Source organism: Megalobrama amblycephala, linkage group LG24 (assembly GCF_018812025.1).
Source record: "Megalobrama amblycephala isolate DHTTF-2021 linkage group LG24, ASM1881202v1, whole genome shotgun sequence".
NCBI lineage: Eukaryota > Metazoa > Chordata > Actinopteri > Cypriniformes > Xenocyprididae > Megalobrama > Megalobrama amblycephala.
The window spans coordinates 32,100,144-32,116,328 of NC_063067.1; the positions used below are offsets into that span (position 1 = coordinate 32,100,144).

Genomic DNA, 16,185 nt, shown 5'->3' on the forward strand with positions numbered 1-16,185 from the left:
AAAGAAAGAGAAAAAATGAGATGAAATGAGATGAGGTGAGACAAGAAGAGCAAAATGAGACATGACTGAAAGAATAGAGATGAGAATAGAAGATGATGCAATGAAGAGAGATGTAAACGAGACAAAACTGAAATGAATGAGATAAGATAAAACCAGAGGAGACAAAATGAGAAAAGATGAGATCAAGAGAAGGAAAGAGACTAAAGGAAACGAAAAGGGAAGAACTGAAAGAAAAGAGCATAAATAAGATGAAACGAGACAAGAAAGAAAGAGAAAAGATGAGATGAAATGAGATAAGAAGACCAAAATGAGACAAGACTGAAAGAGATGAGATGAGACGAGATAAAATGAGAGGAGACAGGATGAGATCAAGACAAGGGAAGAGACTAGAGGCGATGATGAGAAGAGAAGAACTAGGATCCAACAAGGAGAGAAGCCTGAATGGGACTGAAAGGGAAGAGCAAAAATAGGATGAAACGAAGCAAGAAAGAAAGAGAAAAGACGAGATGAAATGAGACGAGGTGAGACAAGAAGAGCAAAATGAGACATGACTGAAAGAATAGAGATGAGAATAGAAGATGATGCAAAGAAGAGAGATGTAAACGAGACAAAACTGAAATTAATGAGATAAGATAAAATCAGAGGAGACAAAATGAGAAAAGACCAGATCAAGAGAAGACGAGAGACCAGAGGAGACGAAAAGAGAAGAACTAGGATGCAACAAGGAGAGAAGCCGAAACAGGGCTGAAATAAAAGAGAAGAGCAAAAAAATAAGATGAAACAAGACAAGAAAGAAACAGAAAAGGCATTTCACCGAGACGAGTTGAGACAAGAAGACCAAAACGAGACAAGAGTGAAAGAATAGAGATGAGAAGAGAAAGAGGATGCAATGAAGAGAGATGTAAACGAGACAAAACTGAAAGAGATGAGATAAAACCAGAGGAGACGATATGAGATGAGATAAGAAGACCAAAATGAACAAAACTGAAAGAGATGAGATGAGACGAGATAAAATGAGAGGAGACAGGATGAGATCAAGACAAGGGAAGAGACTAGAGGCGATGAGAAGAGAAGAACTAGGATCCAACAAGGAGAGAAGCCTGAATGGGACTGAAAGGGAAGAGCAAAAATAGGATGAAATGAGGCAAGAAAGAAAGAGAAAAAACGAGATGAAATGAGACAAGAAGACCAAAATGAGACATGACCGAAGAATAGAGATGAGAATAGAAGATGATGCAACGAAGAGAGATGTAAATGAGACAAAACTGAAATTAATGAGATAAGATAAAACCAGAGGAGACAAAATAAGAAAAGATGAGATCAAGAGAAGACAAGAGACCAGAGGAGATGAAAAGAGAAGAACTAGGATGCAACAAAGAGAGGCTGAAAGAGAAGAGAAGAGCAAAAAATAAGATGAAACGAGACAAGAAAGAAACAGAAAAGGCATTTCACCGAGACGAGTTGAGACAAGAAGACCAAAATGAGACAAGAGTGAAAGAATAGAGATGAGAAGAGAAAGAGGATGCAATGAAGAGAGATGTAATGAGACAAAACTGAAAGAGATGAGATAAAACCAGAGGAGACGATATGAGAAAAGATGAGCTGAAAGAGATGAGATGAGACGAGATAAAATGAGAGGAGACAGGATGAGATCAAGACAAGGGAAGAGAGACTAGAGGCGATGATGAGAAGAGAAGAACTAGGATCCAACAAGGAGAGAAGCCTGAATGGGACTGAAAGGGAAGAGCAAAAATAGGATGAACGAAGCAAGAAAGAAAGAGAAAAGACGAGATGAAATGAGACGAGGTGAGACAAGAAGAGCAAAATGAGACATGACTGAAAGAATAGAGATGAGAATAGAAGATGATGCAAAGAAGAGAGATGTAAACGAGACAAAAATAGGATGAAACGAGGCAAGAAAGAAAGAGAAAAGACGAGATGAAATGAGACAAGAAGACCAAAATGGCAAGAAAGAAACAGAAAAGGCATTTCACCGAGACGAGTTGAGACAAGAAGACCAAAAAGAGACAAGAGTGAAAGAATAGAGATGAGAAGAGAAAGAGGATGCAATGAAGAGAGATGTAAACGAGACAAAACTGAAAGAGATGAGATAAAACCAGAGGAGACGATACGAGAAAAGATGAGATGAAATGAGATAAGAAGACCAAAATGAGACAAAACTGAAGAGATGAGATGAGACGAGATAAAATGAGAGGAGACAGGATGAGATCAAGACAAGGGAAGAGACTAGAGGCGATGAGAAGAGAAGAACTAGGATCCAACAAGGAGAGAAGCCTGAATGGGACTGAAAGGGAAGAGCAAAAATAGGATGAAATGAGGCAAGAAAGAAAGAGAAAAAACTAGATGAAATGAGACGAGGTGAGACAAGAAGAGCAAAATGAGACATGACTGAAAGAATAGAGATGAGAATAGAAGATGATGCAATGAAGAGAGATGTAAACGAGACAAAACTGAAATGAATGAGATAAGATAAAACCAGAGGAGACAAAATGAGAAAAGATGAGATCAAGAGAAGGAAAGAGACTAAAGGAAACGAAAAGGGAAGAACTGAAAGAGAAGAGCATAAATAAGATGAAACGAGACAAGAAAGAAAGAGAAAAGATGAGATGAAATGAGATAAGAAGACCAAAATGAGACAAGACTGAAAGAGATGAGATGAGACGAGATAAAATGAGAGGAGACAGGATGAGATCAAGACAAGGGAAGAGAGACTAGAGGCGATGATGAGAAGAGAAGAACTAGGATCCAACAAGGAGAGAAGCCTGAATGGGACTGAAAGGGAAGAGCAAAAATAGGATGAAACGAAGCAAGAAAGAAAGAGAAAAGACGAGATGAAATGAGACGAGGTGAGACAAGAAGAGCAAAATGAGACATGACTGAAAGAATAGAGATGAGAATAGAAGATGATGCAAAGAAGAGAGATGTAAACGAGACAAAACTGAAATTAATGAGATAAGATAAAATCAGAGGAGACAAAATGAGAAAAGACGAGATCAAGAGAAGAAAAGAGACCAGAGGAGACGAAAAGAGAAGAACTAGGATGCAACAAAGAGAGAAGCTGAAACAGGGCTGAAATAAAAGAGAAGAGCAAAAAATAAGATGAAACGAGACAAGAAAGAAACAGAAAAGGCATTTCACCGAGACGAGTTGAGACAAGAAGACCAAAACGAGACAAGAGTGAAAGAATAGAGATGAGAAGAGAAAGAGGATGCAATGAAGAGAGATGTAAACGAGACAAAACTGAAAGAGATGAGATAAAACCAGAGGAGACGATATGAGATGAGATAAGAAGACCAAAATGAAACAAAACTGAAAGAGATGAGATGAGACGAGATAAAATGAGAGGAGACAGGATGAGATCAAGACAAGGGAAGAGACTAGAGGCGATGAGAAGAGAAGAACTAGGATCCAACAAGGAGAGAAGCCTGAATGGGACTGAAAGGGAAGAGCAAAAATAGGATGAAATGAGGCAAGAAAGAAAGAGAAAAAACGAGATGAAATGAGACAAGAAGACCAAAATGAGACATGACCGAAAGAATAGAGATGAGAATAGAAGATGATGCAACGAAGAGAGATGTAAATGAGACAAAACTGAAATTAATGAGATAAGATAAAACCAGAGGAGACAAAATAAGAAAAGATGAGATCAAGAGAAGACAAGAGACCAGAGGAGATGAAAAGAGAAGAACTAGGATGCAACAAAGAGAGGCTGAAAGAGAAGAGAAGAGCAAAAAATAAGATGAAACGAGACAAGAAAGAAACAGAAAAGGCATTTCACCGAGACGAGTTGAGACAAGAAGACCAAAATGAGACAAGAGTGAAAGAATAGAGATGAGAAGAGAAAGAGGATGCAATGAAGAGAGATGTAAATGAGACAAAACTGAAAGAGATGAGATAAAACCAGAGGAGACGATATGAGAAAAGATGAGCTCAAGAGAAGGAAAGAAAGGAAACAAAAAGGGAAGAACTGAAAGAGAAGAGCAAAAATAAGATGAAACGAGACATGATGTCTCGAAGATGAGATGAAATTAAATGAAATGAGATAAGAAGACCAAAATGAGACAAGACTGAAAGAATACAGATGAGAAGAGGACATAATGAAAAGAGACGTGAACGAGACCAAACTAAAAGAGATGAGATAAAACCAGAGGAGACAAGATGAGATCAAGAGAAGGGAAGAGACTAGAGCTGATGAGAAGAGAAGAACTAGGATCCAACAACAGACAGAAAGAAAGAGAAAAGACGAGATGAGACCAAAATGAGACAAGACTGAAAGAATAGAGATGAGAATAGAAGAGACGTAAACGAGACAGAATGGAAAGAGATGAAATGAGATCAAATCAGAGGAGACAAGATGAGAAAAGACGAGATCAAGAGAAGGGAAGAGATTAGAGGAGACGAGAAGAACCAGAATACAAGGAGGAGGCTGAAACGACAGGACCAGAAGAGAAGGGACGAGACAAGTCTAGATGAGAAGAGAAGCACAGTCGTCAGCGCACAAATCAGAGTCTGATGAAAATCATTCGTAAATCTTTTGTCTCTAAAACTGTAAATTACTGGTCTTTATTTTAACAGGATAGTTGAGTGACACAAAGGAATATTATCTGTACAGGAATTCAATTAATGCTGCAGCTTCCTGACACACCAATGTCTTCCCATCACTCCACGCTATAATAGCTCACCTCAAACAGATCCTAACCAGTTCAGAGATTCCCACTCTGGCGCTTCAAATGCTGAGCAAGCTACTGAAAGGTTTCAGAGCTAGAACCACCTGACATTTACAACAGAACATTATGTACAGCCATTATAATACATGCTTTACTTTGTAGTTACTGCAAAAAGAAAATTGCAGTTTGCAAAATACCAAATATACTTCCTGTTAAGAAATGATAAATTATTGCTAAAAGAACAGAAAATTGCCACCCAAAGTGTTGGAGAAACCAATAAAATTATACAGCACTATATAATCTAAATCTTTAAGCCTATCTCTCTTTTCCTTGACCATTTCTTACAAAATGCTATGTTCTTTCAGTGTGCTGGTGGTAAAGCTTTTATTCTTTGAAAGTTTTATGCACCTTACAAAAGCAACACAGCAAAGAGAAAAATGCATTGAAAACGCTGGAAATAACAGAGCAAGGTATTTGTGCGCTGCTCATAACGCGACCGACAGTCTCACCGTTCTCAGCTGAGAACACGATGGTGACGGGGCTGAACGGTCCTTGGCCTTTGGTGTTGTAGGCACCCACTTTGACGCTAAACGGAGAAAAGGGCAGGATGCTCTCGTTCCGGTACACGTAACGGGACTGAGCAGGCACCGAGGTGACGGCGTGCGTCCAGTTGACCTCCCCCAGTGGCCGGAAAGCGATGATATAGCCAAAACCATCTCCGTTTTGTAGGTCTTCAGGCACAGGCTGGGAGGGAAACAAAAAACTATAGTGATATTAAAACATACAGACCAGATTCTGCCTCAGGTTCACACCCAGTGCCTTTCCAAATCCCACACAGCTTCTGCAAAGTGATGCAACCTCTCGAGAGTGCAAATGAACCGCTTTCTAATATACAACCAAATCTGAATTGAATGCCATTACGGGAGTAAAGGGCCCAGATGGAAAACAGGCTTGGCTTTGACTGAGGTAATAAACACCCCCATTCAATTCCATTTAATTAGCCAAAACTATTACCTCGCACAGAGGGAGTGATAATATAGACAGATGACTTACCTCCCATGTTATTACCAACTCTGACTTGGAACCACCCCCACCTCCGACATCGGTGGGGGCCGTGTCGGGAACTGCGTACAGGAGAATAAAGAGAAAAACCGCCATGTTGTCAGTACAGCAGATAGATGCAGCCTTCCTCATTGTTTCTTTTCTTTTTCTTTTGCTCAAAGCCTCATTATCAAGTATCAAACAAAACACAAAACAAACAAAGCTCCGGTCCCTTAGCAACTGCTTTTAAAAGATTCTGTGGGCAGCGTCTGAGTTAACTGGCTTTGTTTTTAGTGAATTTCACCATTTGCCAAGAGTCTCTCAACAATAATGCTTGCAGAATTCATTCCATGTTATACAAAGAGGCACTTGAGGAATGGACATTTGAAGAATACGGGCACTAAAAAACATTGGTGGATTCAACCTCAGACAGCACACCCTTTGGCCGCCTACACTCGCTCACTGACCATCTGATACGTACTTCACACAAAACTGGATTGTGCTTTCTCGATCTGGCAAGCTCTGTTCTGATTGGCTGACTAATCTGATGGGGAATTTATACCTTTTGAGGATGAAATTATCAGTGGACTTGCCAAAGTTTGCCATGTTAGTGGCATTATATCAAATAAACAATACTGCCAGTTATGTCTGTGAAATCGACTCTAAGTCTGTACTTAGAGTCGGCATGAAAGTTGAGATATTCCCTATTGTGAAGTATATCTGAGTGAAATGGTAAACGTGTCATTAGAGAAGAAATTGAGATGATGCTGCAAGTGGGAGGGGAAGTTATTTTGATTAAGGATGATGAAAATAATGTGCATGGATAAATCATTTATAATAAACACTACGATATTCCATAAATAAGAATTTGATTTCATGATGCCTTTGCTTCTGACCACTTTGTTAATTGGGTCAACAAAAAAGTTAGCTGTTTTGATTTAAGTTTTATCATGGTTTCCACAAAATATTAAGCAACACAACCATTTTTAACTTTAATAAAATTAAGAAATGTTTTGTTGAGCATCAAATCAGCATATTATGATGATTTATTTGGAGAGACCAGAGTAATGACGCTGAAAATTTGACATCACAATTACATTTGAAATTATACATGATTGTTATTTTAAATATTTGCAATAAAGTAAGTAATATTTCACAATATTACTGTTTTAATGTATTTTTTGCAGCATTTTTGAGCATAATAAACTTCTTTTAAAAACATTAAAAAAATCTCACCAACCCCAAACTAAAAATAATGTTACAAACTGTATCTGCCATAATGATTTGAACGCAGTTACATGCTAGTCAGAATGTGTTGTGTACGCTCTTTCTGTAACAATGCACTAAAACTCAGACAACAAATAACTAAACCATGAAGAATTCACAAAACTATCACAATTATAGTGTACTCATTACAATGTTATATCAGTAGATCAGGTTACCACAACAAGTCCAGTTTCACATGCATGTTAAATGTTGATATTTAATTTGATATATAAAATGTTTGAATATTTGCTATTATTTTGCCTAAAATGAAAGAATACACATTATGAAAACACAATTTAAAGGCATAGTTCAACCAAAAATTTAAATTATTCCATGATTTACTCACCCTCAAGCCATCCTAGGTGTATATGAATATCTTCTTTCAGAAGAACACAATAAGAGATACAGTGGGTAAGGAAAGTATTCAGACCCCCTTACATTTTTCACTCTTTGTTATATTGCAGCCATTTGCTAGAATCCCATTTAAGTTCTTTTTTTTTCCTCATTAATGTACACACAGCACCCCATATTGACAGAAAAACACAGAATTGTTGACATTTTTGCAGATTTATTAAAAAAGAAAAACTGAAATATCACATGGTCCTAAGTATTCAGACCCTTTGCTCAGTATTTAGTAGAAGCACCCTTTTGATCTAATACAGCCATGAGTCTTTTTGGGAAAGATGCAACAAGTTTTTCACACCTGGATTTGGGGATCCACTGCCATTCCTCCTTGCAGATCCTCTCCAGTTCTGTCAGGTTGGATGGTAAACGTTGGTGGACAGCCATTTTTAGGTCTCTCCAGAGATACTCAATTGGGTTTAAGTCAGGGCTCTGGCTGGGCCATTCAAGAACAGTCACGGAGTTGTTGTGAAGCCACTCCTTCGTTATTTTAGCTGTGTGCTTAGGGTCATTGTCTTGTTGGAAGGTAAACCTTCGGCCCAGTCTGAGGTCCTGAGCACTCTGGAGAAGGTTTTCGTCCAGGATATCCCTGTACTTGGCCGCATTCATCTTTCCCTCGATTGCAACCAGTCGTCCTGTCCCTGCAGCTGAAAAACACCCCCACAGCATGATGCTGCCACCACCATGCTTCACTGTTGGGACTGTATTGGACAGGTGATGAGCAGTGCCTGGTTTTCTCCACACATACCGCTTAGAATTAAGGCCAAAAAGTTCTATCTTGGCAAACTCCATGCGGGCTTTCTTGTGTCTTGCACTGAGGAGAGGCTTCCGTCGGGCCACTCTGCCATAAAGCCCCGACTGGTGGAGGCTGCAGTGATGGTTGACTTTCTACAACTTTCTCCCATCTCCCAACTGCATCTCTGGAGCTCAGCCACAGTGATCTTTGGGTTCTTCTTTACCTCTCTCACCAAGGCTCTTCTCCCCGATAGCTCAGTTTGGCCGGACGGCCAGCTCTAGGAAGGGTTCTGGTCGTCCCAAACGTCTTCCATTTAAGGATTATGGAGGCCACTGTGCTCTTAAGGAACCTTAAGTGCAGCAGAAATTATTTTTGTAACCTTGGCCAGATCTGTGCCTTGCCCACAATTCTGTCTCTGAGCTCTTCAAGGTAGTTCCTTTGACCTCATGATTCTCATTTGCTCTGACATGCACTTTGAGCTGTAAGGTCTTATATAGACAGGTGTGTGGCTTTCCTAATCAAGTCCAATCAGTATAATCAAACACAGCTGGACTCAAATGAAGGTGTAGAACCATCTCAAGGATGATCAGAAGAAATGGACAGCACCTGAATACTTAGGACCATGTGATATTTCAGTTTTTATTTTTCAATAAATCTGCAAAAATGTCAACAATTCTGTGTTTTTCTGTCAATATGGGGTGCTGTGTGTACAATTAAATGAGGAAAAAAAAAAATGAACTTAAATGATTTTAGCAAATGGCTGCAATATAACAAAGAGTGAAAAATTTAAGGGGGTCTGAATACTTTCCGTACTAACTGTATATTTAAAAATATCCTGGCTCTTTATAATTATAATGGTAGTTGGTGTTTTGAAGCCCCAAAAAATGCATCCATCCATCGTAAATATAATCCATACGGCTCCAGGGGGTTAATAAAAGGCCTTCTGAAGCGAAGTGATGGGTTTTTATAAGAAGAATATATTTAATATTTAAAACTTTATAATCTAAAATAACTAGCTTTTACCAGACCATCGTACCACCAGACCAACTCGACTTGTGCCAAATGAGTAACCCCTTGACGCGATGTATGACGTATGATTGTAGGAGTAGCATAAGCTTAGGCTCTTGCGGTTAAAAAAAACAAAAGAAAAACAGGGCTGGGCAACAAAAGAAGTTCCTCTTCTCTTATATTGAAATCCTCTGACATTTCCCTTTACAAATTCTCATTTTAGACTTCTAATATGTGACCAGTGTTTTGTTTTGCTATATACTCTGTGCTTCCATGTTTGTCATTGCGTTATGCATCGGGTCAGGGGTTACTCTTCCGCCGCAAATCGATGCTTACGGCCCTCTGCCGGAAGCTATTATAGTTAATAAAATTTTAAATATGGATATTTTTCTTACAAAAAGAAGGCATTTATTAACCCTCTGGAGCTGTATGGATTATTTTTATGATGGATGAATGCATTTTTTTTAGGCTTCAAAACATGCCCCATTCACTGCCATTATAAAGTTATAAATTGTGTTTATCTGAAAAAAGATTGTCATATACACCTAGGATGGCTTGAGGAGCGAGTAAATCATGGGATAATTTTTCATTTTTGGGTGAACTATCTCTCATATGGTAATATTGGTACAGGTAATATTCTCATATGACTAATTGGTACATATGACTAATTAGTAATATTGGTACAGGTAATATTCTCATATGATTTTAATAAAAAATGGTGTATAAATGAACACTGTTGGTGACTCACCTGCATCTTCAGTTCTTGTTTTAAGAGATGCAGGACTCGGTTCTCCAACGCCGACGCTGTTTCTGGCCAGCACTCTGAACTCGTACTCCACCCATGCGTTCAGATCCACCACCGTTGCCGTCAAAGTGTTGCCATCAATCACCTCCGGAACTGAGAGCAAACAGAAAAGCCCCGGTTTAACCGTAAAGACCCGGATTACACAGCATCGAAAAGTCAACAACAGGAGCCCAATTTTGAGCCAATGTTTACAGTAAGCCAGAAATGTCACGAAACATAAAAACTCGTTCTGTTCCATGTCTCTTTCTGGGTGGGATGTTGTTTCAATGAATTCGAATTCGAGCAGCAGGGCAAGAGACCAGATTAAGTAGTTTTGCATTAGTACTTAGAGGCCCTTATATGTACTCAAAGCGAGCATAAGCTTCTTTCTAAAAAGCACATGAGACGTGCTATGGTAATTTCAGCCTCTCGCTGAATTGATGCTCCGCTTGACTAGCTTTAGCTAATCCTGTATTGTTACCCGTGTTCACCGCTTGCCAGCCCACTGTGAAAGCTGTCTTGGCCTGGATGATATAGCTTGTGATGGGGCTGCCATTATCCTGGCCGGGTCTCCAAGAAAGCTGAGCCGTGCTGTCCGTGATCTCCTCCACTGTTACGCCATCTGGAGCTCCTGGGGGACCTGATTCAATCAGACAATTAGCGGTGAATTAGCAATTAGAAATGAAGTTACCTTCACTGACATCTAACCTTACTCGCCCCCTGCCAGGAAGCTCTCCTCTTATCACCTCACTAAGCTTCTGTGATATAAGGCCAGTCTCTAAAAGGTGTTATTACATTTTAAGCTGTTGCTTTTGTGGGAACGCTAGATCTCTTTGAGAATCATAGCAAAGCTTTTCAGAGGCTCGAGCTGTTTTCTTAACAGCTACAGCATGTCTTCTTTGAAAAGCTGCAAGCAGGCATTTCTCTGCACATCTTTAATTGGTTCTTCCAATTAAAATGTGCAGAGAATTGTCTTGCTTTGTCAAATTCACACTCTTTTGGGGGAAATATGAGGAAATGAAGCTAAATGTTTTGTGGTTTTGTCAGCGCAGGTCATTGTGTCACTCGCAGCATCGCTTATAAGATCAAACAGTCTTTGTTTCTCACTTAAAAGGCACCCATCACAAAAACATGAAGACAAAGTAGAATTTTTTCTTCATTTTTGCTTTTGGACTAACATTTACACAATTTAAATTGTGCATCTCAACCCTCCATTGTCCATATCAATATTGGAAAGCCAGTCACTCCTAGTTTCTGCGAATTTAACAGCTGAATGCTCTTCAGGCTTCCCACTCTTTTAACCAATGACTTTTCCAGTTGTTCATGATTTAGGGTTAATGATTTTTAAGAATACTCACACTTTCTACACAATAAAATATTTAAGAGTTTGGCATAACTAGAAAAATGTATATCCATTATAAAAATCTCCATTGAGTATTATGATTTTATTAATTTACATGACTTTTTCAGATCTAGAAATCACATTTATAATTTGGCTCATTGTCTATTCAGGTAGGAACCCTGGTTTTTCAAAGGAAAAAAAAAAGGTTGTTGAGGGGATGAATTAAAATAAGATATATCTTAATTTTTAGTTGTTTAAGCTGATATTAATACTTGTTTTGCCATAATTTAAGTGATTTAAACCAACTGATTTCATTTGCTCACTACAGCCAGTTATTACTTGCGTTTTGTGCTTACAGCGATTGTTAATTTTATGCTGTTATAAAGCATTATTATAGGCTCTGGCAGTAAAAGTTGGCATGTCAATCTAATTTCAATTGAAAGATATTGATCCGGCTAAAACTCATTTGTGACCTTTGATAAACAGCTTTGATATGTTCCTCTAATTACCTCTAATGGAACATGTAATAATGGATCAATTCAACAGACAGATACATTTCCTTGGCAAAGCAAGGACAGCATTTTTGTCTTTCTATCAGGTTTTCCTTCCAAATCCCAACCCTACATTTGAAGCTCGCCCGAATCCCTGGCCGTCGCTCTCTTACCTTTCACGATTAAAATAGCTGCAGCCGATAAACTCTCGACATCCGTGTCAACCACACAGACGTATTTCCCGGCGTGTTTCAGCTGTATATTCCGTATCATCAAATCTCCAGATGTACTCTAGAGATATAAACAACACACACATACGCATTACTATCCACTCTATCAGCCGAGACTTTAAAGTGACAGGAAGATGGGTGAGTTGTTTGCTATATTCCTCGGCAAGTGATTCAGTAAGTGTAGACACCCTGCTGGGTTTGGGAATGAAAATGTGGCCCAACTCCACAGCTAATGGATGACTTTTGGCAAAGGCTGTTCGCTGCTATATTTGAAACGTCCGTCATGGACAAACATTCCCTCTGGCCAACCCTTAGGCTCCTTCGGCACCGCACAGAATCCAGCTACCAAACTCACTCGCTAATTGGCTAATTAGAGCTTAATCACATTTAAGAGGTTGTGTGATTGGATTCAGTGTGCCGAAACCCTGTGATACGAAACTGTGCAAGTGATGAATACTAAATCCACGCTAGACAATTAAATGCCTTTGTTAATCTAATAAAGATGAAGAAAGTTGTTCATAAGAGTGGATGTGAACTTTAAAAAAAGTACTCAATCAAAGGGAACAGATGAAGTACTGTGAAAACAGGTAAAGTAATAAAGATATTTCCACTTATAATCATCATGATACATGTAATTATCCAATGAAAAGAGCGTCAGAATTCTCATACATTGTAAAGTACTCTCTGATAAACTAACTTTTATTCTTTATAATAAAACTAGGGCTGTCAGCTGGTTAAAACTGATGTGCTGCATGTATCTGTATATCCAAAGAAAACAAGCCAATTCCATTGTGGAAGACGAAAGCACTGAATAAACTATGTTAAAAGAACAGAGAACTTTTAAAAACTCAAGACTCCAGCATTTTTGTTCCACTCCATTGCTCTTCATTTACATTTAGATGTTTTGAATGTAGGAATTCATTCATTTATTCACTCATTCAATTAACATGCTATACTGCCATAAAAGATAAATAAATTTGTACTGCTATTTAAAAGTTTGGGTTCAGAAAGTGTTTTTTTTTTTTAATGCTTTATAAATTAATACTTTTATCCAGCATAGATGCATCAAATTTGACAGTAAAGACATTGATAAAGTTACAAAAGATTTCTATTTCAAATAAATGTTGTTCTTTTGAAATGTATTTTCACAAAAAAAAAAAAAAGCAGCACAACTGTTTTCAACATTGATAATAATAAGAAATGTTTCTTGAGCATCAAATCATCATATCAGAATGATTTCTGAAGGATCATGTGACACTGAAGACTGGAGTAATGATGCTGAAAATTCAGCTTTGCATCACAGAAATAAATTATATTTATACAATATTCATGTTTTATTATAACCTCATCCTTGGTGAGCAGAAGAGAATCTTCTTTCAAAAACATTTTAAAAAGTCTTATCGATGCTAAATTCTTGGTTTGCTATATGGTTTAACAACATTAAAATTTGCTTTGTGTGTTAAATTAGGCATTGAAATTTCAATGATAAATTCTCATGGACGAATTTACATTTGTGTCACTTTCACATGGAATTTCAGTGCAAAAACTCACCTACTCTGCAAACAGCACCCCTTTTGTTGAAATCGACACTAAAACCATGTGGACATGTTAATAAACAGCTCTATCAGTGGGTGCATATAACCCTTAGAGACCCGGGACATCATTTAATACCCTGAAAGAATGTCTGTTTTCTAATTATTTTTTGTAAAAAGTGTATAGGGTCGCTAGCGACCCAAGGTATGTAATAGTGTTATATTTTTTTTATACTCAACAATACGTGCAATTCACCTTTATTCCTCAAGGTGGCAATATCTGATAAACAATGATGATGTGATATTTCACTTATAATCACCAGTGAATGTGATTTCACCAAGTAGAACATGTTCCTGAACAACATTCCAGTCGACCAATCAGAGTTGAGTTACAGTTATAGTCGATGTCAAGTTCAGGCTTACAACCAGGGTTAGGTGCTTCTACATCAGTGTTATTCATCTACAGTATCATTTCCCTCTGATTTTAGGGATAACTAATGGGTAGGGTTAGGAGAGGAGACAGGAAGTTTTCAGACAGGAAAATAAAGCAAAATATGTTGATGCAGGAACATGTCTTACTTGGAAAAATCACAGTGACCCATAATTACAGCAGGCATAAAACTAAATATGCAAGTATCATCAGCAAAACTTGAAATGGCTCAGTGATTTGCTGCAGAGCAAGTACTGAACGCAATCAAATATTAGTGTCACTGTCACTTGATGGTGGATCTGGTAAAGAAGCTGTCAGCGATAGAAATATTGATTTGGAAGGCGGTGAAAATGATATCTGAAGATGAAGAAAATGGTTGAGATCGTGAATATGAGCCAGATGCTGGAATGTACTGGGAAATGAGCTCTGATTGTAAAAAGCATCTGCTCAAACTGAACCCTTACGAGTTACAAAATATGCTTTATTTCATTCTTATGTAAATGTTATTAAAACATCATGAGAGTTTTATACCATTGCAGCAGTTAGAGATCCATCCGTGTTAGATTTAGATCCGATTCACCAAATATGTAATAATGACTGGTGAAACATTCATGCATTTAAGGGTTAATTCCTACTTTATTCCCCCATCTGTCAATAATCTTCAGTTTAATAGAATGGATCCTTTATTGCTATTGTTCATAGACACTGATTCGCTTGGATGTTGATTGTCTGTGCTGCGCTAAAATCTTTGGCACGGACAACTTCACTAATTTAATAAAAAGTGCTTAGATTTCAACTCAATTAAATTACACGAGATAAGATGTGTGCTCTTATCTAAGGGTGAGATTGTGGTTGGCAAACAAGAGGTAAATCTGCAATTTCAGCAGTAAGGACATTAGGCTACAAATTTAGCTTCATTATGGAAATGAGTTCATCCAAGCCGTGGACTTCACGCTGATAATCCTACAAGACGGGTGGCATCAGAGAATTCATAAGAACTGGAATATAATTACTGAGAAGAATCACTGGCTTAAATGAAGATGAGTGCGTTTCCTACAGTATGTGTGTGTCCAAATGTCGAAAACCTTTACATTTTCTGTTCAGATTTATCATGAAATTATCATAATTATATAAAAGTCAAAAATAATTTTATTTTGCTGCTGCTTCCACAACGCAGAACACAAACTCATTTAATTCCCTAAAATATGCAACCTTATTTGAGAAAGAAATCATCTTTTTGATGGCTTTGGGGGTGGTGATTAATGAATCTGTTTAAGGATTGCTCAGTTGAGTCATGCACATCCAATATTGACCAGTCAGTCCTCATTAGGGCATTCTCTCAGTCATTACTATTTCCAGAAAGTCGTCATTACATCCCAGAGAAAAGCAATCGGAGATGTGAGATCTGACCATTCAAAAGCCTTATGAGGATATTACACTTGAGATCGTTGAAGGCAAAACTTTGATGGATTGATTTTTATTCTGTGAAGAGGACGGAAAAGCAGCTCAAAGTGAACGAAGTGGCTGCTAAGCAGTGGAAGCAGCAGCTTAAAACTCAAAAAGAGAGTGATAAATTGATCCCTGCCAACTCTTCCACATTTTTAACAGTAGGTCTGGCTCATAGCACAATAGAAGCATTATGCAGTAAACTACTGGATGTATCTGTTCAGAATCAGACTTTTGTTGAGCATAAAGAGAATAATAAATTCATTCGTTGTAAGAGCTATATGGTACCGAGACATTAAAGGTGCACTCAGTATTTTTCCTCATTATTAAGGTTTTACACAAAGAAATGAAATAGTACTTTTGATAAATCTGTTTAAAATCATGTGCATTCACACAGAGTATGATGCAGACTTCAGGCATTTCAGCATCCATCAATTATGGAATATTGCAGTATTTAATATAAATGATTTATCTGTACACATATACATGTGCCCTTGTAAGCAAAATGACTTCCCCTCTCTCTTGCAGCGACATCTCATCTCTTCTCTGATGACGTGTCGGGACAACCTGTCACTCACATGAGATCGACCAATAGTAAAGCACAACCATCCAATCAATCCCAACGGACAAAATCAAGTCCCGTCCTACATTTTTTCACTCAAATATGTGTCACAAGAGGGAAGAAAAGACTATTGCAAATTCCATTTCATGCTGACTTTGAATTAAAATTAGTCCAAGACAGCTGCCATAAAAAAACAACAACATAAACAAAAAAAATGACTGAGTGTA

The 16,185-nt window shown here is 38.0% G+C and overlaps 1 protein-coding gene across 1 annotated transcript in view; it reads right to left on the minus strand.

Annotated features, from left to right (window-relative positions):
- cntn3a.2 (contactin 3a, tandem duplicate 2) overlaps nucleotides 1-16,185 on the minus strand; it is a 106,281-nt gene that overhangs the window by 15,856 nt on the left and 74,240 nt on the right. The window contains exons 14-18 of the mRNA XM_048178857.1: nucleotides 11,932-12,049; nucleotides 10,407-10,565; nucleotides 9,890-10,039; nucleotides 5,742-5,812; nucleotides 5,198-5,432 (exon numbers count right to left, since the gene is read on the minus strand). Of these exons, the coding sequence (XP_048034814.1) occupies nucleotides 5,198-5,432; nucleotides 5,742-5,812; nucleotides 9,890-10,039; nucleotides 10,407-10,565; nucleotides 11,932-12,049 (733 nt within the window). The remainder of the gene's footprint in view (nucleotides 1-5,197; nucleotides 5,433-5,741; nucleotides 5,813-9,889; nucleotides 10,040-10,406; nucleotides 10,566-11,931; nucleotides 12,050-16,185) is intronic.